Source organism: Lutra lutra, chromosome 4 (genome assembly GCF_902655055.1).
Source record: "Lutra lutra chromosome 4, mLutLut1.2, whole genome shotgun sequence".
NCBI lineage: Eukaryota > Metazoa > Chordata > Mammalia > Carnivora > Mustelidae > Lutra > Lutra lutra.
Window position 1 is genome coordinate 164,977,385 of NC_062281.1, and position 27,740 is coordinate 165,005,124.

At 37.6% G+C, this 27,740-nt stretch overlaps 1 protein-coding gene across 3 annotated transcripts in view; it reads left to right on the forward strand.

Moving 5' to 3' along the window:
• FOXJ3 (forkhead box J3) overlaps window positions 1-27,740 on the forward strand; it is a 153,943-nt gene that overhangs the window by 120,027 nt on the left and 6,176 nt on the right. For all 3 annotated transcript variants that reach the window (XM_047724681.1, XM_047724683.1, XM_047724682.1), the window contains 5 exons: window positions 3,256-3,384; window positions 6,736-6,910; window positions 10,622-11,038; window positions 15,344-15,445; window positions 15,835-16,026. In XM_047724681.1, the coding sequence (XP_047580637.1) occupies window positions 3,256-3,384; window positions 6,736-6,910; window positions 10,622-11,038; window positions 15,344-15,445; window positions 15,835-16,026 (1,015 nt within the window). The remainder of the gene's footprint in view (window positions 1-3,255; window positions 3,385-6,735; window positions 6,911-10,621; window positions 11,039-15,343; window positions 15,446-15,834; window positions 16,027-27,740) is intronic.

Genomic DNA, 27,740 nt, shown 5'->3' on the forward strand with positions numbered 1-27,740 from the left:
TCAAGGAAGAACAGCCCTCTTCGTGTGGGTCTTTGAGTTGGATGTGGACCTAGCTGCTTGGATCATTTTTTTTTACATGAAAGAAAAACTGACACTGATTATTCAGATTTGGCAGATGTTTTCTTGATAATAAAGTGAGTTTGTCACCTCAAGGAAAACAATTGTCAGTATCCTTTGCTAGTGATAAAATTTGAGCTCTTAAGCAAAAATGGAAGTTAGGAAAACTTTTATCCACCACAGCGAATATGATAGGAGACTTTAAAGACTACTTTTTATTTTTTTTTTATTTATTTTTTATTTTATTTTTTTTTTTAAAGATTTTATTTATTTATTTGACAGAGAGAAATCACAAGTAGGCAGAGAGGCAGGCAGAGAGAGGAGGAAGCAGGCTCCCTGCTGAGCAGAAAGCCCGATGTGGGGCTCGAACCCAGGACCTGGGATCATGACCTGAGCCGAAGGCAGCGGCTTAACCCACTGAGCCACCCAGGCGCCCCTAAAGACTACTTTTTAAAGAGATCATTGGTGATGTTAGCAAGTATGGTGTTTTAATGTTGTATAATGAAATGTGTCAGTATTTGGGAGATTTGTATAACTTAGTGAACCAGTATTTTCCAGATGGCCAGTGCATGTTATAAAATCATGCTTGGATGAATGATCCATTCAAAGTACAAGGTAGAACAGAAGATTTCAGTGTGACAGTATGAAAAATTTATTGGTATGTTTTCAGATCCGCATTGCAACTAATCTTGAAAAAAATTTTCACTTGTCATGTTTTGGTGTAGTATCAAAAAAGACCATCCACAATAATCTGAAAGTCTGTTAAAATATTCTTCCCTTTTCCAAATACATATATGTGTGGTGCTGGATTTTCTTTGTATTGTTCCACCTAAACACCTTACTGCAGCTGATGGAGTACAGAAGTGGGTAAGAAAACCCAGCTGCTTCTGTTAAGCCAGGCGTTGAGATTTACAAGAAAGTAAAATAAGGGAAGTCTAATTGTGTTTATTGGGAGAAAATATTTCTTATGTTACCATTTTAGCCGGGTTTATAATTGTTATTTTAAAATTAATAATGTGTTTTAATATGTATTCCAGTTATTATTTGGGGGAACATAATATGCCAATTATTAATAGATGTATCAGTACAAACAAGCTCCTTGACGCTTCGGTTTTTTTTTTTTTTTTTTTTTAAAGATTTTATTTATTTATTTGACAGAGAGAGATCACAAGTAGACGGAGAGGAAGGCAGAGAGAGAGAGAGGGAAGCAGGCTTCCTGCTGAGCAGAGAGCCCAATGTGGGACTCGATCCCAGGACCCTGAGATCATGACCTGAGCCGAAGGCAGCGGCTTAACCCACTGAGCCACCCAGGCGCCCCGACGCTTCGGTTTTTAAGACTGCGAAAGTGTTCTAGGATCAAAGTTTGAGGATAGGTCTCTATTTTGTTCTAGATGGTGATTACATAAGTATGCCCATTGTAATAAACTAGTAATCTTTATTAGAATGTTTATCCTCTTTCCAGATAAAAATAAGCTATTAAGATTTTGTCCAAGATTTCTTTTTTTTTAAAGATTTTATTTATTTATTTGACAGAGAGAGATCACAAGTAGACAGAGAGGCAGGCAGAGAGAGGGAGGGAAGCAGGCTCCCTGCTGAGCAGAGAGCCCGATGCGGGACTCGATCCCAGGACCCTGAGATCATGACCTGAGCCGAAGGCAGCGGCTTAACCCACTGAGCCACCCAGGCGCCCCTTGTCCAAGATTTCTGACTTGAGTGGTACGTAATGGAGCATGGAAAGGAGAGAGTGTGAGTGGCTAAGAAAATTACCATAGGGTGCTTGTAATTTGTTGGCTAGGAGCCAGTAAGCTTGATTTTTAAAAAATTATTTTTATTAACATATATTATTTGCCCCAGGGGTACAGGTCTGTGAATCATCAGGCTTACACATGATTTTTTTTTTTAATGAAATTTATGTTGGAAGTGTTTGCCAGAGTTTCCTTTATTTCCTCTTAGATTATCTTATATTCTTTTCCCTAATTAGTTCCTAGGCGTGTTACTGTTTCTAGCTGATGTGAATGGGGGACAGTTTGGTTTTGCCCTCAGTAGAGAGGGATACATGCTTAGTTTTCTACATGTTTGGCCTCTTTTGGCAGATGTTTGTATCGTTTAGCATGATCCCATTCTTAGCGCAAACAGAAGGATGGTGATAGCTCAATTGGTTGTTCAGTCAGCAAATACTTATTAATTGTGTACTGAGTAGAAAGCACTATGTTGGTTATGATTACTTACTAGAGACTCAAGGAGCTAACAGTCTAGTAGTGGGTAAAAATTAGTTTTACCATAAAGCTAAATGTATTGTGCCATGGAAGTAGCAGCATTGAAAGGAAAGTTGGCTATACCATCTGAATAGAACCTTGAGGGTTAATAAGGCTAGTTATCTGTTTTAAAAATACTCGTTGTTTCTAATTAAAAATTATAAGTCTTCAGAAATGCCTAGCCTCCTACTGGTTAATAGTTGTTAACAGTTTGATTTATAGTCCTTAGCATCTGATGTGTGTGTGTTAGCATCTTATTTTTGTTTACAAGATTTATTTGTTTAGAGAGAAAGAGTGTGGTGGGGGAGGGGCAGAGGGAGAGAAAGAGAGAATCTCAAGTAGACTCTGTGCTGAGCGTGGAGCCTGATGTGGTACTTGATTCCACAACCCTGAGATCATGACCTGAGCTGATACCATGGGTCGGATATTTAACCACCTGAGCCACCTGGGTGCCCCATAATCATTGCTATTTTAAAAAATTAGATCACATACATGAGATTTTGCAAGTATGTTGTGGACAATTGAGTGTCCATTATATAACTACTATGATGCCTGTGATTTTTAAAAATGCCTTTTTTGTGTTCTTTTCAGTTACTAGTATTTTGATAGAAGAGAATAACAGTTTTCCTTAAAGCTTGAGTAAAAATAAATTTATACATTGTAGAAATACCTGTAATCTCCTTATTAAATGTTGATGAACAAATTACACTTGATAGTATATGGAATTTATGTACTTCTGGATAGGATATTTTTCAGTTTGAGAGTAATTTATTTCAGTAATATTATTTCATGGAGTTAGCAGTGAAGGGCATGGAGTTGGGGTAGGAAAGACTATTAACATTTTGTCTTTCTGCTATATACCAACCTAATTGTTTTTTTGTAGAGTTGCTTAGAAAGTACTCTTTACAGTGAGAACTACTTATGCAGTATTTTTCTTTTCTAGGTAACGTTGTACAACACTGATCAGGATGGTAGTGATAGCCCACGCAGCAGCCTTAACAACAGTCTCTCAGACCAGAGTTTGGCATCTGTTAATTTGAACAGTGTTGGAAGTGTGCATAGTTATACACCGGTAAGTCTTGATGAAGTTAGCTTCTTTATTGAGTATTCCTTTAGTGCTTAAAACTAAGCCAAATATCATTGAAGTTTAAATAAAAAGTGAAGATGTATATTTTAACTAATCAATTCATTTAGCTTAGATAAGTAGAGCAGATTCCTACCTTGATAGTGTTTTAATTGGGTACTTATATTTTAACAGGTTAGGTACAGATAGGTGATTATACTGTGTTTTATTATTTTGGTCTACTTTATCTGTTTTCTGTTCAAGTGAAAAGTAATTGGAATAGGAAAACAAAGTCGTACTTTAGTCTAGCAAAGCTATATTTGATGATACTTCACAGTCCTTGATAAGAGTTTACAGAATGTGTGTATCACCTTGTTTTCCATCTGTAGATCTGAGAAGGGAGTTCTACAAACCTCAGAGGTTAGGGTGACTTGGTACCCAATTATTAACCAGTCTTATATTTTTAATTTTGGTGTGGTAAACAAAACTATTTTCTATAAAGGGACCCGTGTGTGCTGATTTTGTTACCTATTATAAGAACATGATCCTTGTGTTATCTGATACCTCTTTTCAAATCATCTGGCAACTGTCCTCCCTAGAAGACTTAGAACAGAGCCCAGGAGCCATATACTGCCACTGTACATTGGTTTAAATTTGATCTCACCAGATCACTCTCTGTTGCAGGATGAGTAAATAGGTAAAACCTTACACAGGACAAAGATATATAAGGGAAGGGAACCTTAAATAAGAAGATAACACAAGGGAAACCAAAACTTAGGGAGCAGAATTAAAATTCACATTGAATGTAGGAAAACAAAAGGTGGCTCCTCAAAACTGTTATCAGTGCTCTGGGGGAAAAGACCTACTATATTCTTTCAGAATGCAGAAGTATCAGGTAGAGCAATAACAGTTAATGTCAGAGAAGATAATAGATCTGGAGAATTAAGAATTACGGGTGTCCCTGAAGAAGAAGCTAGAACAGTTGGTACAGAAGCAGTTTTCAAAGAAATAGAGATTAGGAAAGTGTTACTGAGTTATAGGAAAAGTTGATGGGGGAAAAAACCTGTATTTAGACCCATCACAATAAATTTTAAAATTTCAAAAGTAATCATCTATATAAATACTCTTGTAGAAGAAATTAGATGCATTCAAAGAAACACAAATCATACTTCTCTTCTATAATGCTAAATACCAGAGGATAATGGAATAATACTGCACATAGAGTTTTGAGACAATAGATTTGGATTTATAAATATTATGGCCAGCCAAATTTGCATTCATACGTGAAATAAAGAGAAAGACATTCTTTGATGCACAGAGCTTAAAAAGCTTGCTACCTTTGTTTTCATGTGCCCTTCTGAAAAACTTACCTTGTGGATCAAGAGGTGAAATAAAAGCACTCAGAAATGATGAAATCATAATATAAAAGGACTAGTTGGAGCACTGAAGCAAACTAAGCAGAGATTTAATGATATATTTTTTTAAAAGATTTTATTTATTTATTTGACAGACAGAGATCACAAGTAGGCAGAGAGGCAGGCAGAGAGAGAGAGGAAGGGAAGCAGGCTCCCCGCTGAGCAGAGAGCCCGATGCGGGGCTCGATCCCAGGACCCTGGGATCATGACCTGAGCCGAAGGCAGCGGCTTTAACCCACTGAGCCACCCAGGCGCCCCGCAGAGATTTAATGATACTAAGTTATTTTTAAAATAATGCGAATGTAGAAAATCTTGACACCAAGAGTCCTGTATCACAAAATATAATACAAAGGAAAAAATTAAATCTGTAGAACTAGGTAACAGAAGGAAGAACAAAAATGTCTCTAATGCCAGTACGTGTAGGAAGGTTAAACTACTTTGAAAAGCTGGACATTACATACCATGCTTTGTCCTTTAATGATGTCAAGTGGTCATCGAACACTCTGTGAGCAGCAGGACAACACCAGCTGCTGGTTGGGCTCTCCACATATATATAGGTTGATCCTACCAGGACACAGTGAGCCCAAATGTACAGAGACATTGTTATTACTTATGTATAAGCCAGATGGATATGGTGCCAGCTCCCCACATCCCACAGGATGACACTGAACTGGAGAAGCCAGATGACAGACTTCACGAGTAGTGGGTCACTGTAGTGAAGGGACAAATTCCATATTGCAGCTAAGCAGTTGTGACTCCCAGCTCTACCCTAAGAGAAAAAAGTAGAAAGTCCCCTGCCTCTCTGGAAATAGGGAGGCAGTTGAGAAACTGTCTCTTGGCAACTTCCTATAGGTTAGACAGGTAGATGAGAAGCTGCCCCATGGCTGCCCCCTGCAGAATAGAAAGGTAGATGAGAAATGGATGAGAATCTACTCCTCATAAGACCACTCACATTCCATGTTTCAGGATAATCACCAAGGCTTAGGTCGTTCTGCCATTGAGCCTGGCCTCCAGTGGCCTGTGTGGAGATGTGTAAGGTGCCGTGGTGGAGCCCTTCCCCTACACAAAATTTATTTATTTCTGTTACTGCAGATTTCTTATAAGCATCATTTTGAATGGCTGCATAAATTTACAGTGAGTGTTCATATTTTAATTTTTCAAAGCACTTAAAAAAATGGCAGTTTACCACCCCTTGATATAATCTTTAAGATAGATACTGCTGATCTTTTTTTAATTTCTAGTTGTGCTGCCTTCAGTGATAATTCTTATTTTTTAGGTGTTTAGGGTGCTTTTTTTTTTCCTTTGCATAGCTCAAAGCCATGCTTTCTTCTGTTTTTCTCTGAATCTTCTTTATCTGTTACCCTCATTCCTCATTTCCCTTAGTTTCATTAAAAAGTTTTTTTTTCCCCCTCTAGAAATGAAGAGTTAGGTGTATTGAAGCTCCTTGCGGCTTTGGACAGCACCATACAACCTGGCTCACAATGCTCAACAGTATTTGAGTTTAAATACTTAAAGATTAATTGAATAAAAGAATGAGAAATGTTAGTAATATCATAGTAGAGTGGAGTTTGAGATCAAATTGCTTCAGTAGAAATCAAGATGAAGATTCTGCAGAAACTGGGAAGGTTCCACGCCTAGTAGCCTATCATTTATTTGTATGATCTTGGGAAGGTCATTTAAATTCTTTGAACTCTTTACCTCTTCTGTGAAATGTGGAGGTTGGATTAGATTTCTGTGGTTCTTCAGAATCAATTAAATTAACACTTTTGTGGTCTTGTCTGTCCTGTGTGCCTATCTTAACAGAAGATGGGAAAGCCAAGAGCAGAGACATTATTTCCTTTGGATTCTAGAAACTATTCTAATATTTTCAGTTATATATTTTATGTAACAGACCAATTCTGATATATACAGCTACTAAATTAGTAGTATTTTCTTTTAATGTTAGGTGACAAACCATCCAGAACCAGTCTCTCAGTCATTAACTCCTCAACAGCAGCCACAGTACAACCTTCCAGAACGAGACAAACAGCTACTTTTCTCAGAATATAATTTTGAAGATCTCAGTGCCTCATTTCGGAGCCTTTATAAGTCAGTTTTTGAGCAGTCACTTAGTCAACAAGGTGAGTGTTTTCTTGGGGGCAAGGGGTTGTTTTTGTTTAATTGAAGTATAATTGACATATATATCCTATTAATTTCAAGTGGAGTTTTTAAAATACCGTTTTGAAAAGTAAATTTTTATTGAAAAGTTTTTAAGAATTACTTTCACATAGCAGCTGTTTATTTCTTGAATCGTTGAACAGTATCATTGTGGTCAGGATTGAATACTCTTTGTGCCTATACTATACCCTGTATATATACCCTGTATATATTCATATAATAACACAAGAATGCAGATAAATTTCATCTTGCATACCCTATTCACTTACTAGTGGTGTCCTGGAGGAGTACGTATTGAAGAATTCTGACACTACATCTGTGCCATGTAGGAAATACTGCCATGGTTAATTAGTGATGTCTGGCATGTGAAGTGTTTGAATGGCAAATGTTGCACTACAGGAACAGATGTGCCTTTATTGTCTGAATGGACTGTTATTAGCAAAGAGATAGCTGGTGGAATATGGTAGCACCAGATTTGCAATTTCATGCATGGTGCTTTTAAGTGAACATACTGGTTAGTGGGAAGCTCTGGGTCACTGTTGTATACAATGTAGTTAAATCAGATTTTAACAACTAAAAGTGATTTTGGTTGAGATGCCCTGTTATATCTCAGTCAGATGCTGGATTGCTGCTATTATGTGTTACTGTCCTTAAACTGCTGGTTTTATTTTAGTCAGAGTCTTATGATAGGATTAAGATGTTGTATTGTCCTTCCCCCATAAAATACTAATCAGAAATTGCTGGGAACTCTACTATTAAAGCACTTCCTGATTGCTTTGTTTGGCAGACTTTTTCTACCCCAGCTCAATGGAGTTTACCTGTTCACAGTAGTGATAAAAATTCTGTGTTTATAGAGTTTACATTTTAATACTTATTGTCAGATACTACAAAAGTTAATGTTATATACAAGTGTTTTATATTTATATATATATATATATATATATATATATATATATATATATATATATATACACACACTTATATATATGTAGCAATGACTATCAGTAACTTGTACAGGAAGTTGGTTTTTCTGGTTAAAGTAAGATTCATGTATTATTCTCAAATTTATTTTGAATTTTCCATTTATGAAAGTACAAAAAGGACTAATGCAGGACTTTGCTAAGGAGATCCAGATGTGGTGATCAAAATAGAAAAATACTGGCTTTGAAATAGGAATGACAACAATTTCTGAAGCTCTTAATATTTCATCACACATTAAAGTTTTTAAAGATTTATTTATTTATTTGAGAGCAGGGAGGAGCAGAGGAAGGGAGAGAATCCCTAGCACCGTCCTGCCAAGTGCAGAGCCTGACGCAGGGCTCAGTCCCATGACCCTGAGATCATGACCTGAGCCAAAACCAAGACTTGGATGCCCAACCAAGTGAGCCACCCAGGCACCCCTTAAATTTTATTCTAAAAACAGCTTGGGGTGGGGGATGCCTGGGTGGCTTAGTTGGTTGAGTTGTCCAACTCTTGATTTCTGCTCAGGTCTTGATAGCATGGTTGTGAGTTTGGGTCCTATGTTAGGCTCTGTGCTGAACATGGAGTCTACTTTAAAAAAAAAAAAGTGGGATTGAAAAGGTTTGTATAGATCATGTGTGGGTTTCCTTTTAAAATGCTAGGACTTTACTGGAAATAGACAATGAAATAACTGCTTTTTTTCATCTTACTGAAAGAAGCTTATAGATTCTCTCCAAATGACGGTTTGCCAGGGCCAAGGCAAGAACTTTTATTAAGTCTTCTACCTAAAAAAATACCTTAACTTACTAGGTTTTATGATTATCTTACAATGTACTTGAATACAGTTTTGCTATTAATGGGCAGTATGAGAATATTTTCATTTAAAAGGTTTGATTCTTTTATTAACTGATACTGTGCTGCAGGATTTTATTTTTCATTTAATAAAATTTGTTGTGTTTTGGTTCAGTAAAACATGGTATGTGCCATCCTTTGGGATATGAAAATAGCCTAGTTATGTCTAACCAGATATTGCAGTAAGATTTATTAAAATGAGTGTTTACCTGCAAACCAAGAGTACATTATTTTTACCATTAGGTACTTCTGGTCAAATCATTATTATCATCATAGCAGCTAACATTTACTGAGCTCATTCACATCCTGCACTTGCACCATGGCATTTAATCCTCACAACAGTTCTGCAAAATAGTTATATCCATACCCATCTATAATTGAGGTAATTTTGACCTGCAGAGGTTAATCACTTCCCAAAGTTACCAGGTGTGCAAATGGTAGTACAGAGACTTTAATCTTTACATTCTAGTCTTGTAAATTATGCAGTCTTAACCCCTAAAGTGTATGTGTCTCGAGAGTATCCTGTAAGTCGAATGAAAAAGCAGTGAAGATGGCTATTCTGTTTTGCTTAGTCTTTTTTTTTTTAAATTTTTATTTTTTTTTTTATTTTTTTTTAAAGATTTTTTTTTAAAGATTTTTTTTTTTAAATTTATTTGAGAGAGAGGCAGTGAGAGAGAGCATGAGCAAGGAGAAGGTCAGAGAGAGAAGCAGACTCCCCATGGAGCTGGGAGCCCGATGCGGGACTCGATCCCGGGACTCCCAGGATCATGCCCTGAGCCGAAGGCAGTCGTCCAACCAACTGAGCCACCCAGGCGTCCCTGTTTTGCTTAGTCTTTTTAAAAAATTTTTATTTGAGGGAGAACAGGAGAGAGAGAGAGGGAGAAAGAGAGCACAGATGGAGAAGTGGACTCCTGCTGAGCAGAGAGCCCAGTGCAGGGCTCTATCCCAGGACCCTGAGATCATGACCTGAGCCGAAGGCAGACGCTTAACCAACTGAACCACCCAGGCGCCAGTGTTTTGCTTAGTCTTAAGAATTCTTGCCACCTTTGACTTAAAAGTTTTTGGAGTTGTCAAAGACAGAGTTCAGAAATAACTGGGCCTTCTCTTCTCCACCTCTGTCAAATCCTTGGTCTTTAGGCCTGTAGCGAAGCATTTGGAATGTGACCCAGCATTCACACACTTTCCCCTTAACATTTACTCAGTCTTTCAAGACTTCTTCAGATACTGGCTTTTCTCTCTTTTTTTTCTTTTCTTTCCTTTCTTTTTCTTTTTACTTATTTCTTTTTCTTTTTTCTTTTCCTTTTCTCTTTCCCTTTCGTTTTGTCTGTGAGAGGGAGGAGAGCAGAGAGAGACAGAGGGAGAGGGAGAGAGAGAGAATCTTAAGCAGGTTCTGTGCTGAGACATGGGGCTCAATCTCACAACCCTGAGATCGTCACCTGAGCCAAAAATCAAGTCAGATGCTTAACTCATTGAGCCACTTAAGCACTGCAGATAACTGCCTTTCAGTGACGGCTTTTCCAAATCTCTAGCCCCTTCCTAGCTGAACAGGCAGTAAGCATGGTTCCGGAATGCCCTCGTAAACTTTCTGCCTTAGTACTTATATTACTGGACATAATCTCCTTAAGTGTCTGTCCCTTCTACTAGACCATGAGCTACTGGAGGGCAAAGGGTGGTGTTTCTTACTCTTCTCAGTGATCCCAGAGACTGGTGTGTGGTGGATATTCTGTGGACACTTTTTCAGCTGAGTTAGTGTTGCTTCCTGACAATGTATACCTCTGCTCCATTAACAATTTTGTAAGTGTGTCATAAAATATAACTGAAATCTGACTCTGAGTGCTCTTGCTTTCTCTGACTGTGTCTAGGTTTGATGACCATCCCTTCCGAATCTTCCCAGCAGTCCCACACCTCGTGTTCGTATCAGCACTCTCCTAGCAGCACAGTGAGCTCTCACCCACACAGCAACCAAAGCAGCCTGTCCAACAATCATGGCGGTGGCCTCAGCACCACGGGCAGTAATTCGGTTGCACAGGTCTCACTGCCCCACTCCCAGATGCACACACAGCCGTCTCCACATCCGTCCCATCGACCGCATGGTTTACCACAGCATCCGCAGCGTCCCCAACACCCAGCATCGCACCCACAGCAACACAGCCAGCTCCAGCCTCCTCACCCCCAGCACCCCTCTCCACATCAGCACATACAGCATCATCCGAACCATCAGCATCAGACGTTAACACATCAGGCACCCCCACCCCCACAACAGGTATCCTGTAATTCTGGTAAGTTTGTGTCTCCTGACTTACATTTGGCTGTGGATTAGGATCTGTTCTTTGTTATCTGAGGCTTGTGTATATTTACTACTGAAACCCTTCTTATCTGTCTCCCTTTTGTTTCCTTGTTGTAATCCCATAGTTGTAACTCATTCAGTCTATACATTGATCTAGAGATTTTTTTTTTTTTTTTTAAGATTTTCTTTATTGCGGGGGAGAGAGAGAGAGAGCACAAGAGGGGAGAGGGTCAGAGGGAGAAGCAGACTCTCCACTGAACAGGGAGCCTGATGGAGGACTCCATCCTGGGACTCCAGGAACATGACCTGAGCCGAAGGCAGTTGCTTAACCAACTGAGCCATCCAGATGCACTGGAGATTTTCCTGATTAAAATTTGTTAACAGCATAGGCAAACTCAGCAACCCTTGTAGGTTTTGGTGTCAACTCTCATTTTGTCTTTCTGGAAAACCAGTGTTTTGTGAGCATTTGAAAGAAGAGTGAGATGCACAATCTGTTTGCAATCTATTATCGTGCGGTATAGAAGAAAGAGTATAGGTTATGTCAGAAAAACCTGTATTTAAATCCTCATTATGACTCATATGACCTTTCATGCATTACTTCTTTTAGTCTTATTATTTTCTCATCTATAAAAATGGAACTAAAATGCACTAGTATACAGTGTTGTTATGAGGATTGCACTGAAAATGCAAATAGGAAATGCCTCATCCAGTATCCTTTAAGTATTCAGAAAATGTTCCCACTCTTCCTTTCTTTGCTTATTCCTGCCCAAGATCTCATTTTAGAAAGATAGATTGCAAAGGAAGAAAACATTCTTCATATCCTGGTTTTTTTAAAAAAAATCTATTGCTCTTAAGTTAGGTCTTGATGGTTTCTGGTGAGATGCTTAATTGACATTGCTCACAGACCAGGTATCTGCACTGCAGAACTCCCAGGGGTGCCCCCAACACAGACTGCAAGGTGAATGTGTTCCTTTGGAGTTGTGCAGATACAGATCCTTCCCTTAGCTTACCTGGCTGTCCACTTACCAACCAAATCACTGATGAGATTTTTATCCTGGAGAGACAGTTTCTAAATGCTAGATGATACTAGTTCTTACCAATTAAAATTGATCCTCATTTCAGGCAATTAAACTACTGTCAGGGAAATGACTTTAGATAGTGCATACTGTCTCTTATATTCTGACTGCTACAAAGCTTATGTTTTTCTGAAACTATTTACTTTTTTGCAAAGTGGAAAAATAATATATTTTGGGGAGAATTACACAAGGTACAAAAATGCAGATCAGGGTACTTGAAATTTAGTAAGTTCCTTTTCACGATTAATTTTGTTTTCCCAGTTAATAATTCTAAGTACTTTGCAGAATAAATTTGAAAATTGGGTGTAGTTCTTTTTTTTTTTTTTAAAGATTTTATTTATTTATTTGACAGAGGGAGAGAGATCACAAGTAGGCAGAGCAGCAGGCAGAGAGAGAGAGGGGAAACAGGTTCCCTGCTGAACAGAGAGCCCAATGTGGGGCTCAATCCCAGGACCCTGAGATCATGACCTGGGTTGAAGGCAGAGGCTTAGCCAACTGGGCACCCCAGAAAATTGGGTATAGTTCTTGATGGACTGTCTCCTAAAACATCTTGAAATTATTTTTAGGTTTGTGCCTAGAGAAAAAGGTGTAAGTATAGCCCCCTTTTCCTATTCTTAGTCTTATTCACTGTTGTCTACCTTTAAAAAAAAGTTTTTAAATTTTTTTAAATTTAAGTATAGTTGATGTGTAATGTTGTTAGTTTCAGATGTACAACACAGTGATTCAGCAGCTCTGTACTTTATGCTGTATAGCTACTATCTGTCACCATACAATGGTATTAAAATACCACTGACTCTATTTCTTACGCTATACCTTCCATACTGGTGACTTACTAATTCCATCACTAGAAACCTATACTTCTCACTCCCCTTCACCCATTTGCCTGTCTCCTCCCCTGCCCCCAACTTGCTTGTTCTGTGTATTTAAAAATGGGATTGTTTCTTTTTTTTTGTTTTGTTTTCAGATTCCACATATAAGTGAGATCATATGATGTTTGGCTTTCTCTGACTTACATCACTTACACTACTGCCTACCTTTTTTTTTTTTTTAAAGATTTTATTTGTTTATTTGACAGAGAGAGAGATCACAAGTAGGCAGAGAGGCAGGCAGAGAGAGGGCAAAGCAGGCTCACTGCTGAGCAGAGAGCCTAATGCAGGCCTCGATCCCAGGACCCTGAGATCATGACCTGAGCCGAAGGCAGAGGCTTAACCCACTGAGCCACCCAGGCGCCCCTACTGCCTACCTTTTTTTTTTTTTTTTTTAAGATTTTGTTTATTTACTTATTAGAGATCACAAGTAGGCAGAGAGGCAGGCAGAGAGAGAGGAGGAAGCAGGCTCCCCACTGAGCAGAGAGCCCGATGCGGGGCTCAGTCCCAGGACCCTGGGATCATGACCTGAGCTGAAGGCAGAGGCTTTAACCCACTGAGCCACCCAGGCGCCCCTAACTGCCTACCTTTTAATGTCAATACATTCTTCAGAAAGTTAAGCTTGTTCTTAATATGATTTTAATGACTGACTAATGTTTGTAGATTTGGTGTCAGTAGAAGTCTGTGATGCTTGGGTCATACCTTTCTATTAACTCTAATGATTGCCGGGGAGAAAAAAGTACTATTAGAGCTGAAAACAATTCATCATGTGCTCTTAGTGGCCTGTTGTTATACCAGTGGTAGCTTGCCAGAGAAGGAAAATAACTTTTTACCTGGTGGGATTAGGAATAATCATTGTGGCTGTGATAATCTGTTTGAGTTAAAATTTCTAAGATGAGACTAAGCAAGTTGTCTTTAATAGGGAGGGAATGGAAGAAACTAATAGTTTTTTGAGTTCCCATTATGTGATAGGCAGTTAGATACTTATCTCATATTATTCTCCCAAATCAACTATAAATTACCACATTTAATAGGAAAAGTGTAACTCAAAGAAGTTAAGCTGTTTGCTCAAGATTAGAGCTAATAAGTAGAATTAGTATTTATATCCTGGCCTGTCAGGACTTCAAAGCCTGTAACACCAGTAATTCCAAAAGGACTAAAATCAGTAAACATTTACTGAGTGGGTCTTGCAGAGATTGCTTTGTATTGCCAATTCAACATTTATTATAGGTGATGGACTTAAAAGTTTCGTAGACTTGAATGTGGCTCACTGGAGCATTACGTATTTTTCCCCAACAGATTTCTCCTAAATTATGAGTTGCCTGGGGGCAGAGTCGAGTTGTCTCTGTCTGGTTCATTGTTTATTTGAAAAAAATCCTTAATTGGCAGATTTTTGTAAATCAGGTAACCAGTAGTTGATACAGAGTTATCTGTGATGTAGCAAAAAATCCTTTTTATTAGTTCTTACCTTCATCCAGGGCTGATTCTGATAACAGAATAATTTGTGCAGCAGTCACTGAATGGAGGATTTTCTTCCTCTGCTCAGCACTATCTCTTTGAGTGCAGCTCAAGCCCCATGCCCCTGAGTAGTGACCACTTTGCTGACATACAGACTGGAGTCTTAACCCTCCTGATGATACCACATCAGAGGATACTATTCCTGACTAGAAATGCCCTGGTTTGGATTCAGCAGCATTTCTTAGAGATGTCTCAGCCCTTTGTTTTGCTACTTTGCCAGTAGGACTGTGCTAAGGCATTTCTCTTTCTTAAGGTTGTCTTGTAAGACATTTGTCCTCTTGCTGTACAATCTAATTTATCTCTTAAATCAGTGCTTTAAATTCTTCTGTGTGTTACGTCTAAATGTGAACCTACCTCTGAGTTATAAAGAACATACCTCTTGATGTCATAACAGGACAGGAAAATGAACAGGATGTATTGATTTGCCTGACTTGCCCTGCCTGGTCATTCATTTGTACTGTATAAATGTAAAACGCGGTAATCAAGTGTGACATTATTAAGGTGATAGGGCAGTTTGTAAGTTGTCAGACTTAGAGTTGTAAGTCTGTCAGACTAGACCTTAGAAACACCAGTTTCGAGGTTTAGATATATCATAGTGACCTTGCTAAGTTATGCCACCTCTCTGGTGTTTAGTTTCTTTTTGTTTATGAAATGAAGAGAAATAAGACCCCTCTTCCTATTTCATAGCACATGAAAGGATGGGTGTGAATTCATTTGTAAAATTGGTTGGGGATCTACCAATGTTAGGAATAAGCCCAGCCCATTGTCTTCCCCCTAGTATATACTTCAAACATTCACTATCCAAGATTTATAGTATTGTCGACATTATTTTTACAGGTGTTTCAAATGATTGGTATGCAACACTTGATATGCTAAAAGAAAGTTGTCGAATTGCCAGCAGTGTTAATTGGTCAGATGTAGACCTTTCACAGTTCCAAGGTGAGTATGGCTTCTTTCTGATAAACAACCAGAAATATATGATCTTGTTTTCTCTCACAGATAGTTTTCTTTGTAGTAGAAATAAGTATCTCCTTATATAGTGTTTCTTTTGCCTTTGGTAGTACACTTAAAGACAACAGTGCAACATTTCATGATTAAGCCTTTCAGCCAGTTGATACAGCGGAGGATCAGAGACAGGAGTTTTGAAAGAAGTTTGGCCACATTTGGAAATAATTAGGCTTTGAATAATTTTTAACTGTCATTCTTCATTGCATGGTAAATCACTACCAGTGGGAATTTTGAGGGCTGAAAAAAAAACTGTCTTGCTACTTTCCTTGAAGTGTTTGCAGTTTCCTATGCTAACTGTATTTCTAATGCTTTCTTCATAGGTTTGATGGAGAGTATGAGACAGGCAGATCTCAAGAACTGGTCTTTGGATCAGGTTCAGTTTGCTGATCTCTGTTCTTCTCTTAATCAGTTCTTTACACAAACTGGCCTTATCCACTCACAGAGTAATGTTCAACAAAATGTCTGTCACGGTGCCATGCATCCAACAAAACCTTCCCAACATATTGGAACAGGTATGGGTTTAATTATCTTCTCGATTTTCTCTCTCATTTGTGTGAAATTTAATGCAATTTGGTATGTTGTTAATGGTGACTGATCTGTTTATATTTTTTTCTTTCTAAGAAATGAAGTAATTTATATATATAAAAGGTGTATTTTAGAGAAATTGAAGTAAAGAGACTGTTTTCTATCATTTACATGATTATTTTATTGTTTACAATTGACTTTCCTTTGTGATCTTTAACCTTTTAAGTTCTCAAGGATTAAGTGTTTCAAAGATACTTACATTTTTGTAAGAACATTGTTAGGAAATTATATCAGTTTATATTTGTGTAGATTTGCAGTGAAAATCATTATGTCTTATTTTATATATCTTCTAAGAATGTTAAGATTAAAGTTCAAAGTTTTTGATGAGTACAGTAATGGTAAATAGTCTTGATGGTGTTTTTTACTCTGGACTTGAGATTCATTGTCTGTATTTTTCATCTCACTTTCTTCCTTTCCTCTTTACCCTTGTAGCCATCTCATTTACTCTGATTGCAGCGCCTTTTCATTCTGTAGGTGTTTAATATCCCAGTTGCTTTCTTCATTTAATTTCTTGCAACCTTTTATCTCCAAGTTGACATCTTTTCTGTTCAATATTTTGGTTTTACATTTGATGCATTTTTAAAAGTCTTTTCAATCCTGAGTGGCTTTCTTCAACCATTATTCTAGCTTATTTCACATATTTATTTGGTCTTTCCATATTTTCAGGATCCCCAGCCAGGCTGTATCTTTGTTTTTGTGAAGTCTTTATTTCTCTGTCTTTGTTTCTATTTTTTTTTTTAAGATCTATTTATTTATTTTAGAGAGAGTGAGAGAGTGTGTGCAAGCAGACACCCTGCTGAGCATGGAGCTTGACTCAGGGCTCAATCCCACAATGCTGAGATCATGACCTGAGCCAAAGTCAAGAGTTGGGCACTTAACTGGCTGAACCACCTCTGTGTCTTTTGATAGAAATCTTTCATCATCTTTGCTTCTTCCATTTGAATAGTTTATGTAACTTGAAACCCTCAGTGGCTGTTTGATTTTGATGACTTACTCATTTCATAAATTATATCCATGCAAGAACCTCATTCATTGCTTGACATATAGGAGGTACTTAATAGCATTAGATGTTGAGTGCTTGGAATGTGCCTGACAACTGAGCTTTAGTTTTTGATGACTCTTTAGCTCCTCTCTCTCCCTCCCTCTCTCTTTCACTTCCTTTTTGGTATCTTTCGGATATATACCCTTTGAAAAAAATTTTATCCTTAAGTATATAGTTCAGTGGCAATTAAATATATTCATGATGTGCAACTATCATCATCATCCATCTCCATAACTCTTTTCATCTTGTAAAGTGGATATTCTGTATTCATTAAATAATACCTCCTCCCAATCCCCCTGACCCTCCACCAAGCCCCTGGCAACCACCAGTCTACTTTCTGTTTCTGATTTTTTACTACTCCTGAGTATCTCATGTAATTGAAATCCTACAGTATTTGTCTTTTTGTGACTGGCTTACTTCACTTAGCATGTCTTCATCCATGTTGTGGCATATGTTAGAATTTTCTTCCTTTTTATGGCTGTGTACTAGCCCTTTGTATATATGTATCATATTTGCTTATCTACTCATCTGTTGATGAACACTTGGGATGCTTTCATGTTTTAGCTATTGTGGATAATATTGCTATGAACATGGGTGTTTACAATTACCAGTGTTTTTTCAAGGCCCTGCTTTCAGTTCTTTTGGATATATACCCAGAACTGAAATTGCTGGATCATACGGTAATTCTGTGTTTCATTTTTTGAGGACCCACCATACTGTTTTTGATGGTGATTTATACCATTTTACATCCCCACTAACAATGCATAAGGGTTCTAGTTTTTCGACATCCTTGCCAACATTTTTTTTCTTTTCTTTCTTTAAAAAAAAATAGCTATTTTACTGGGTGTGAGATGGTATCTCATTTTAGTTTTTATTTGCATTCCTTGATTATTAGTGATATTGAATATCTTTTCATCTACTTACTAGCCATTTTCGTATCATCTTTGGAGAAATGTCTGTTCAGGTCCTTTGCCAATTTTTTAATCTGGTTTGATTTATTGCTGAGTTCTAGGAGTTCTCTGGTTTTTTTTGGATATTAACCCTTTCATCAGATTCATGATTTGTGAACATTTTCTTTAATTCTTTTGTTTTCTTTTTGACTGTGTTGTGTCTTTTGATGCACAATTTTTTAATTTTTCAGGAAGTCCAACTCATCCATTCTTTTGTTGCCTAGGAGTTCTGTATCCTATCCAAGAAATCATTGTCAAATCCAGTGTCATGAAGCTCTTGCCCTGTGTTTTCATCTAAGAATTTTATAGTTTAGGTCTTACATCTAAGTCTTTAACCCATCTTAAGTTACTTTTTGTATATGGTGTTAGATACAGGTCCAGTTTCATGGTTTTGCATGTGGAATCCAGTTTTCCCAGCACCATTTGCTGAAAAGACTGTCCATTCCCGCACAGAATGGTTTTGACACCCTTGTCAAAAGTCACTTGATCAGGGGCACCTGGGTGGCTCAGTGGGTTAAAGCCTCTGCCTTCGGCTCAGGTCATGATCTCAGGGTCCTGGGATCAAACCCTGCATTGGGCTCTCTGCTCAGCAGGGAGCCTGCTCCCCCCCCCACCCCGCCCCACACACATCTGCCTGCCTCTCTGCCTACTTGTGATCTGTCTGTCAAATAAATAAATAAAATCTTTAAAAAAAAAAAAAGTCACTTGATCATATATGCAAGATTTCATTCCTGGGTCCTCTGTTCGATTGCAGTGTTCATAGTATATTTGTCTTTATGGCATTAGCACACTGTTTTAAATACTGTATTTTTGTAGTAAGTTTTAAAATCAAGATATGTGAGTCTCCCTGCTTTGTTACTCTTGTTCAAGATAATTTTAGCTCTTCAGGGCCTCTTGAGATTCCCTTTAAATTTTAGGATGGGATTTTTTTTGTTTTGCCCCCCCTTAGCTGGAATTTTTTATATGGATTACATTGAATCTGTAGATCACTTCGGAGAGTATTGACATTTCAACAATGTTGTCTTCCAGTCCCTGAACATGAGATGTTTTTCCATGTATTTATGTTGTCTTAAATTTCTTTCAGCAGTGTTTTTGTAGTTTTAACTATATAAGTCTACAAGTTTTGTAGTTTTAACTATACAAGCTAACCTCTGTAGTTAGTTCCTAAGTATTTTTTATGCCATTGTAAATGGAATTGTTGTTGTAATTTCCTTTTCAGATTATTCATTATGTAAAAATGATTTTTGCATGTTGACTTTGTATCCTTCTACTTCGCTGAATTATTCTAATAATTTGTGTATGTTTGGGGTGGAGTCTTTGGAAGTTTCTTCATATAAGATGATATCTGTGAACAGAGATAAATATATTTTTTCCTTTCTGATTTGGATGCCTTTTATTTCTTTTTCTTGCCTGATTGCTCTGGCTAGAACTTGCAGTATGTTGAATAGAAATGGAGATCCTTGCTTTGTTCATGGTCATAGAAAAACTTTCAAGTTTTTCACCATTGAGCATGATGTTTGCCATGGGATATTAATAAATGGCTTTTTTAATGTTTAAGTAGTTTTCTTCTATTCCTAATTTATTGAGTATTTTTAATTAAAGGGTGCTTACTTTGTCAGTTACTTTTTCTGTGTCAGTTGAGATGAACATGTAGGTTTTTTCCCCTTTCTTTCTGTTAATGTGGTGTATTACATTGATCACATTTCATACGTTGAACCACCTTTTTATAAAAATTCCAGGAGTAAATCTCACTTGATCATCATGTTTAATCCTTTTAATACAGTATTGAATTAATTTTGCTAGTATTTTGTTTGGGATTTTTGGATTGGTGTTCATAAGGGGTATTGGTCTCTAGTTTCCTTTTAGATGTCTGTCTCTTTTTTTGGTATCAGGCTGATTTTGGCCTCAGAGGATGAGTTAGGAAGTGCTTTCTTCTTTCAGTTTTTTGAAAAAGTTTGAGAAGCATTGGTGTTAGTTCTTTAAATAGTTAGTACAGTTCACCAGTGAAGCCATCAGGTCCTGCAGGGGCTTTTCTTTGTTGGGAGATTTTTGATTACTGATTCAGTCATACTAGTTTTAGTTGTATTCAGATTATCTACTTCTTTGCAAATTTCTCTTGGTGGCTTTGTGTTTCTAGGAATTTGTTCATTTCATCTAGGTTATCTAGTATGTTGGTGTGCAGTTGCTCATAGTACTCCTATGATCCCGTTTCCTTCCTTTTTTGGGGAGGTCCTGTTTTTTTTGTAGACTCAGTTGTAGCATGCTCACTTTCATTTCTGATTTTAGTTATTCTCTACTTCATTTATCTCAGCCCTAATCTTTATGATTTCCTTCTTTCTGCTAGCTTTGGATTTACTCTGTTCTTTTTGTAGGTCTTTAAGTTGTTGAGATATTTCTTGTTTTTTTTTTTTTTAATGTGTTTATAGCTATAAATTTCCCCCATGACACTGCTTTTGCTGTTTTCCCTATGTTTTCATATGTTATGTTTTGATTACATCTGTCTCTAAGTATTTTCTAATTTTCTTTGTGATATTTTTTTCTTTGATCCATTAGCTGTTTGTGTTTAATTTCCACAAATTTGAGAACCTTTCAGTTTTATTTCTGTTACTGATTTCTGACTTCATCCTCTTGTGATCAGAGAAGATACTTTGTGTATCTATCATTTAAAATCTGTTAAGACTTAAATTTGGAATCTAACATATATGGTCTATCCTGGGAAATACCCTGTGTGCATTTGAGAAGAATGTGTATTTTGTTGTTGGGTAGAATGTTCTGTATTTGTCTGTTAGATGTAGTTAGTTTATTCTGTTAAATCCTGTTTCCTTACTTCTCTCTGGTGGTTCTTTCCATTGTTGAGTGTCAGGTATTTATATCACCAACTATCATTGTAGAGTTGTTCTTTTCTTTCAGTTCTGTCAGTTTGTGCTGACAAAACTGACTTGTTTTGCTGCAATCTGTTATTAGTTGTATAAGTGTTTATAATTATCTTTTTTCTGTATTTGAACCTTTTATTGATATGTAGTATCTTTCTTTGTCTTTGTAACCTTTTCTATTTTGTCTGATATTAGTATAGCAGTCCCTATCCCTTTGGGTTACTTTTTCCATTCCTTTCACTTCTCATTCTATTTGTGTCTTTGGATCTAAAGTGAGGGTCTTACAGATATGTGTTCTTACTCATTCTGTCAATCTCTCTTTTGATTGGAGAATTTAATCTGTTTACATGTAAAGTAGTTACAGATAAGGAATGATTTCTGTCATTTTGCTGTTTCTTTTCTGTCTAGTTTTTGTCCCTTATTTTTTGCATTGCTGTTGTCTTTTGTGTTTTGTTGACTTTCTGTAGTGAAATGTTTTAATTTCTTTTGTCTTTATTGCATAGCTCTTTGTAGTTACTATGGGGATTGGGTTTACCAACCAAAGTTGTAACATTCTAATTTGAATTTATATCAGTACAACTTTTATAATATAAAGAAGCTCTTCTCCTTTACAGCTCTTTCTCTACCCCTTTTGATTGTTGATGTCACAAAATCACATCTTTATGCACAGTGTGCCCCAAAACATATATTAATAATGCCTTTAAATGCATTAGTCTCTTAAATTATGTAAAAAACATGTGGAGTTACAAGTGGAAGTTATAATAATACTTGTGTCTAAACTAATCACTTTTAGAAAATATATTAGTCTTTCCAGTCATGTATAAAAGAAAAAGTGGAGTTCTGAATTGTTGCCACAGTAATACTAGCTCTTTTGATTGCTTTTATAATAACCTTTATTGATATCCTTATTTCTCCATAAAGCTTTGAGTTACTGTCTAATGTCCTTTTATTTCACCCTGTAGGACTCCTTTAAGGATTTCTTGGGAGGGCAGGGCTAATGGTAACAAACTCCTTTAGCTTTTGTTTATCTGGAACCATCTTAATTTCTTCCTTACTTTTGAAAAGGACAGTTTTGTTGGGTATAGCAGTTCTTCGTTGATACTTTTTCTTTTTAGCATTTTGAATAAATTGGCCCATTGTCTTCTAACTCCTAAAGTCTACCATGAGATATCTGCTGATAATCTTATTGAGGTTCCCTTGTGTGTGACAAGTCACTTACCTTGCTCCTTTCAAAATCGTCTCTTTATCTTTGGCTTTTGAAAACTTGATTATAATATGTCCCTTGGTGTGGGTCTCTTGTGGATCTCATCTTACTAAAGTCTGTTGAACTTCTTGGATGTTCTCATTTTTTGTTCAGCCCTTATTTTTTCAAATATTCTCTCTGTCCCATTCCTCCTCCTTCTGGGACTCCCACAATGCATAGTTGGTTTGCTTGATAGTGTCCCCCAGTGCCTTAGTCTCTGTTTAATTTTGTTCAATTTTTTCTTTCTGTTACTTACCCTTGATAATTTTCGTTGTCCTATCTTCAAATTCACTGATTCTTTCTTTTGCCCACACAAATTTTTCTTTGAATCCTGTAGTGAATTTTTCATTTCAATTATTGTAATTTTTAGTTCTGAATTTCTTTTTTATTTCTTTTTAGGTTTTCTCTCTCTTTATTGATATTTCCAGTATATTCATACATTATAATTATGACTTTTTCCACATCTTCCTTTAGTCTTTGAGCATCTTTAAGACACTTGTTTTACAGTCTTTGTAGTGGATCTGCCATCAGATCTTTTTCAAGGACAAGTTTTGTTGATTTGTTTTTGCTTTGAATAGGGCATACTTATCTGTTTATTTGTATGCTTTGTGATTTTGTAGTTGAAAACTAGACACTTGAATCTAAGAATGTGGTACCTATGGAAACTAGATTCTGTTCCTTCCCCAGGTTTACTGTTTTCAATTATTTTGCCTTCTGTTTTTGTTTTCTTGATGGCTGCAAGGTATCCTTATGCTAAGGTTCGCCCTAAGGTCTTTTCAGGTCTTCTCTGTGTTTGTACTTTTCTCTTGGCAGAGGTGGTCACTTTCTAATTTTCCCAGTATATGTGGCTGTTTTTCAGTGTCCTGGCTTTTAATGTCTGCCTCCTCAAAGGGTAAAAAGAGAAAAATGAAAGAGGGGGAAAGGAGGTTAGTAGCCCCCTTATAGCCTCTGGAAATTAGTTCATTTGGAGGGTAGGTGCTTTGCATCATTGGTGGAATGTGCAACAATGGCTACCCTCCTTTACATCTGCATCTCTGTGATCAGAGTACAGATCTGCATTATTTGGAGAGCAGAGGCCTCTTTGCCTACAGTGGCTTTTGCAAGCTGTGTGAGTTGTTCCAGGAACACATGCACAGCTACCTGCCATCAGGTAGGGATGAAGGATAGGTAGCTACTGTTGGGCTAAGAGCTGGAATTGACCAAAAATAACTGCAATTTATTATATAAGCCTTCCTCTATGCGTTGCAAACTCAGTAAACTTCAGAGTTCCAAATTCTCTGGTGTTTTCTGTTGTATCACACAGTCTACCAGTGTAATTTTATCTAGGTTGGAAGACAGATTCCTGGTGCTTCCTACTCCACCATCTTCTCAGAATCCTCCCTTTATTCCTTTTTAATTGTCAAGATCTATATAACTTGGCATGCATTTTCACTTATTTGCCTTCTTCCATTTCATCTTTTTATCTCTTCTTGTAGATGGACAGCTTATCTTCTTTGATCCTCTGGTAGGTTTCAGACCCATAGTTTTTCCCTTTCAGGATACATCACTTTTACTTTTCCATCTTGCATTAAATCCCAGAGGTGTACCATCCTTTCTGTTCTTTGTCCCTTGGTTTTTCTTTCCTTTTTTATTTCCCTGTCTAACCAAAATAAATCATGAAGTTAGCTCTTCCAAGTGCTGCCATATTCTCTGCCAAATACTCTCAAATCATTTCAGCCAGCTTTAAAATGCTAATGGTGGGGGTGGGTACCTATGTTGCTTACAAATTATTGCCTGCGGCAGATTAGAAAGTTCTAGGAAGATAAGTAGAAGAAGGTGTGGGTCAGTCTTAAAGAGAGAACTGTTTCAAGGGCCATTGTACATGTTAGCCAGTAGCTCCCCTTCTCTGGAATTTCAGTTTATGTGGTGAAACAAGATTTTCTTCGATTTTGTGACCTAAATTTCTAAGTAAGGTCCAAGTGTACCTTCTGGTTTTGCAACTTGGCACTCTTGGTCATGGGAAAAGTACTAATCATCTGCTCCTGCTGTCCCATGTGAGAGTGGCCAAGCACCACTTCTGTATTCTTTCTAGACTGAGATCATGGGTTATTTCTCAAAGCCCTTTGTTACTCCATGGTCATTTCTTCTTGACCTTTGACCTGGATTTATTTGGATCTGATACTCTGTTTTATTAATTTTTTCTGCCATCTTTCCTTTTTATTGCCATCACCTTCCTTCTCTAGGGTCCCCACAACTCACTTGATTTCTCAGTGCTACTCCACTTACAGCCTATTAAAAAGGCAGAAGACCTATCATTTTCCCTCATTTTTATCCTCTCCCAACTCCCCTTCCCCTTTTGTCTTTTCCTTCTGAGTCAAAAGAACTTCATCCAGCCTTGGCCTGCCAAGCCATGTTGGCTTTTGTCAACACTTCTTTGATCAGTGCTAGTTCTCCAGGTGTTTGTCACCTTGTACCCACTGATGTCTTCTCATAGACACTCAGGTTTTTTACATGCCCAGCCTGCTTCCTTTTTAAGTCTAAGTCTCTTTCTATCATTATTTTATTCTCCTTCTCACATCCCTCTGTATCAGATCCATTCAAATATTATCCCACTTCCTGTCTCTCGACCCCCCAGCACATCTTTGCCACAAATTCAAAATGGAATGTAAGAGGGGACTTAAGTGAGCTGTTAATTTTATCCTTTTATCTAACAGATAAAAGCTGTTAACTGAAACTGAGACCAGAGAGAGAAAGCAACTTGCCTAAAATTACAAAGTTCATTTAGGTATAGATCTTGACTCCCTGAATATAGTCTGTCCATTTCCTTCAGACTTTCCTTTTCACTTCTGCCTTCAAGATTCACCTTCTTGTAAATACCTCTTTGGGCTCCCGAGGTGCTATAATGTGTTAGCTTGGAAGAGAGAAGGGAAGGAGAAAAGGATGTTATAGTACACAGTGTCTCTTCTTTCTAAATCATTTTAGCTGTGTTTACAATTTGTCTTGTCCAGTAATGTTTAAGTACTCTAGCTGCGCTGTTCTTAATGAGGGCTCAGCTTAAAGGTCATTAAATAAGGGTAGGTGTACATTTGGTCATTAAATAAGGGTAGGCGTACATTTCATACAGATATTTACTTAAACTTTTTCTGTGCCTAACTATGTATTGGGCAATAGGGATGAAAAAATAAGTCCGGATATCCCCTAATTTCAAGGAGCTCATAGTCTGGTGTGATGAAGACTGCACTTCTGCCATAGAACAGTGGAGTAAGAAAATGGGGCTTAACTGTCTTGGGGAGATAGAAAAACTTCCTAGAGGAAGACAGGCTTTGCAGGATAAATGGGATTTTTATAAGACACAGATATATCTGATCACTTCTGTGCTCAAAATCTTTCATCGGTGCCTAGTTTTCTCAGTAAAAAACAAAGTCGTTGTGGCCTATCTAGCATCACACAGTCTGGTCCCCCATTACTCTCTGACCTTGTATCCTAATCCCCTCCCCTCAGCTCTCTGCTTCCATACCAGTGGCCTCCTTTGTATTCTTCGAACATACCAGACACGCTCCACCTACCTCAGAGCCTTTTTTGTAGCTGTTTTTTCCTTTGTGTGGAGTGGTCTTCTCCCAGATAGATACATGGCTCACTCATGTCCTTAATATTGTTCATTTTTTTTTTCTCCATAAACACCTCCTCAAGTGATGCCTTCCTTGACCATTCTGTTTAAATGGCACTTATGTCCAGCATTCCTTGTCCCCTCTCCCTGCTTTATTTTTTTCTGTAGTGTGCATAACATATTAAGTTACTTTGTTTGCTACCCTCAGCCTGAGAATATGCTTCAAAAAGAAGGAGTTTGTTGGGGCACCAGATTGGCTCCATTGGTGGAGCATGCGACTCTTGATCTTGGGGTCGATGAGTTCAAACCCCAGGTTGAGTGTGGAGCTTACTTTAAAAAAAAAAAAAAAGACAGGAAGTTTGTTTTTTTCATTTCTATATACTCAGTGCCTAGAGCAAGCCTATAACATAAATAACTTCTTGAATGAATGAATGGTCATTCAACAAGAGTCTACTTCCAATAAATATGTGATTAGATTTTTAAATTCTCCTATGTTCTAAATGTTGTAGGATCTCAGAAGTCCTTGAAAAGTACATTGGAAGTTAATTTTTTGTTTAACAAGTCCAGGTTGGACTCATTATTTAGAATGGAATGAGAACATGAGAAAAAAAGAGGAGTAATGAGAATTTCTTTATGAAAATAAAAGTGTTGGGAATGTGACAGAATTTCAAAAAGTTAGTCTGTTTAATGTGGGTGACATGTTTATTCCTGTGATTCTTGTTTATTCCTGTAATTCTTCTCTAGTTGTTATCTCACTCCCCCCCCTTTTTAAAAGATTTTATTTATTTGACAGAGAGAGATCACAAGCAGGCAGAGAGGCAGGCAGAGAGAGAGAGAGAGAGGAGGAAGCAGGCTCCCCGCTGAGCAGAGAGCCCGATGCGGGGCTCGATCCCAGGACCCTGAGATCATGACCCGAGCTGAAGGCAGCGGCTTAACTCACTGAGCCACCCAGGCGCCCCTCACTCCCCTTTTAAGTTAAGAATTACTAAGCCAAAAACAATACATACACAGAATTTCCATAAAAATCAGTTGCCTTTTGATTGTGATTTGAGCTCTTACAGATGAGTAGAAAGAGAACTAAGATTTTATAACACAGGCTGAGAAGTCACTGATAAACCATTGAATGTGTTACTGAAAGTTGCGTGGCCTCTCCACCCTGCTGCATACAGTTTTAGGTGTGCTGGCCACTCATGTGAAAGCTGATCAACACTTGGGGGCGGGTTTTTTCCTCTAAGAATATCCCAGAGCTACAGGTTAATGTAACTCGTCTCTCTTTTCCTCCTAAATCTTCAGTATGGTAAATTGGTCAGAGAGCTTAGTTCTGACTGTAAACTTCACTATTAAAAGGCATGTCGTCTTGGGAGGCAATGGCTGGAAGTCAGAAGCGCTGGGTTCTGTTCCTGGTTCTGTCTCATTTTCTCTCTAGTTTTATGTCCTCAAGTGCATGAACAGAGGTAGGCCTGAATTAGGCTGTCTCAGAGGCTGTTTTAAGCGTGGACAGTCTGACATTCCGGTGACAGGTAAAAAACTTGTGAGTAGCCAAATAGTGTTTTCCTGCCTTGAGTCTCTTTTTAGTTGCCTCTGGGAAAATGGTTGCTGTTTACTAGTTTGATTACAGTATTATTAGATGCAGTTGTAATTTGTGTGATACAAGGGATACCTAAGGGAGAAATAGCCTTTCCAGTATTCCAGATGTTCCATACAGTGTGAGCCAGTGTTTTGCTTCTTCTTCCCCAGGAGCATTTGGGGGTAGGCATGTGACGTTTGCTCCCTTTCCTTTCTACTTTGCATTAGGATGCAGTGTAATTGACATTTTAGAGCTGTTCTATTTAATGGCTCCTCTCGACAAAAATATATTAAATTTAAGAATCTTCAGAAATGCCATTCAAATGAGATGTTTCCCACCTTCTCACTTTTTTTTTTTTTTTTTAAGATTTTACTTATTTA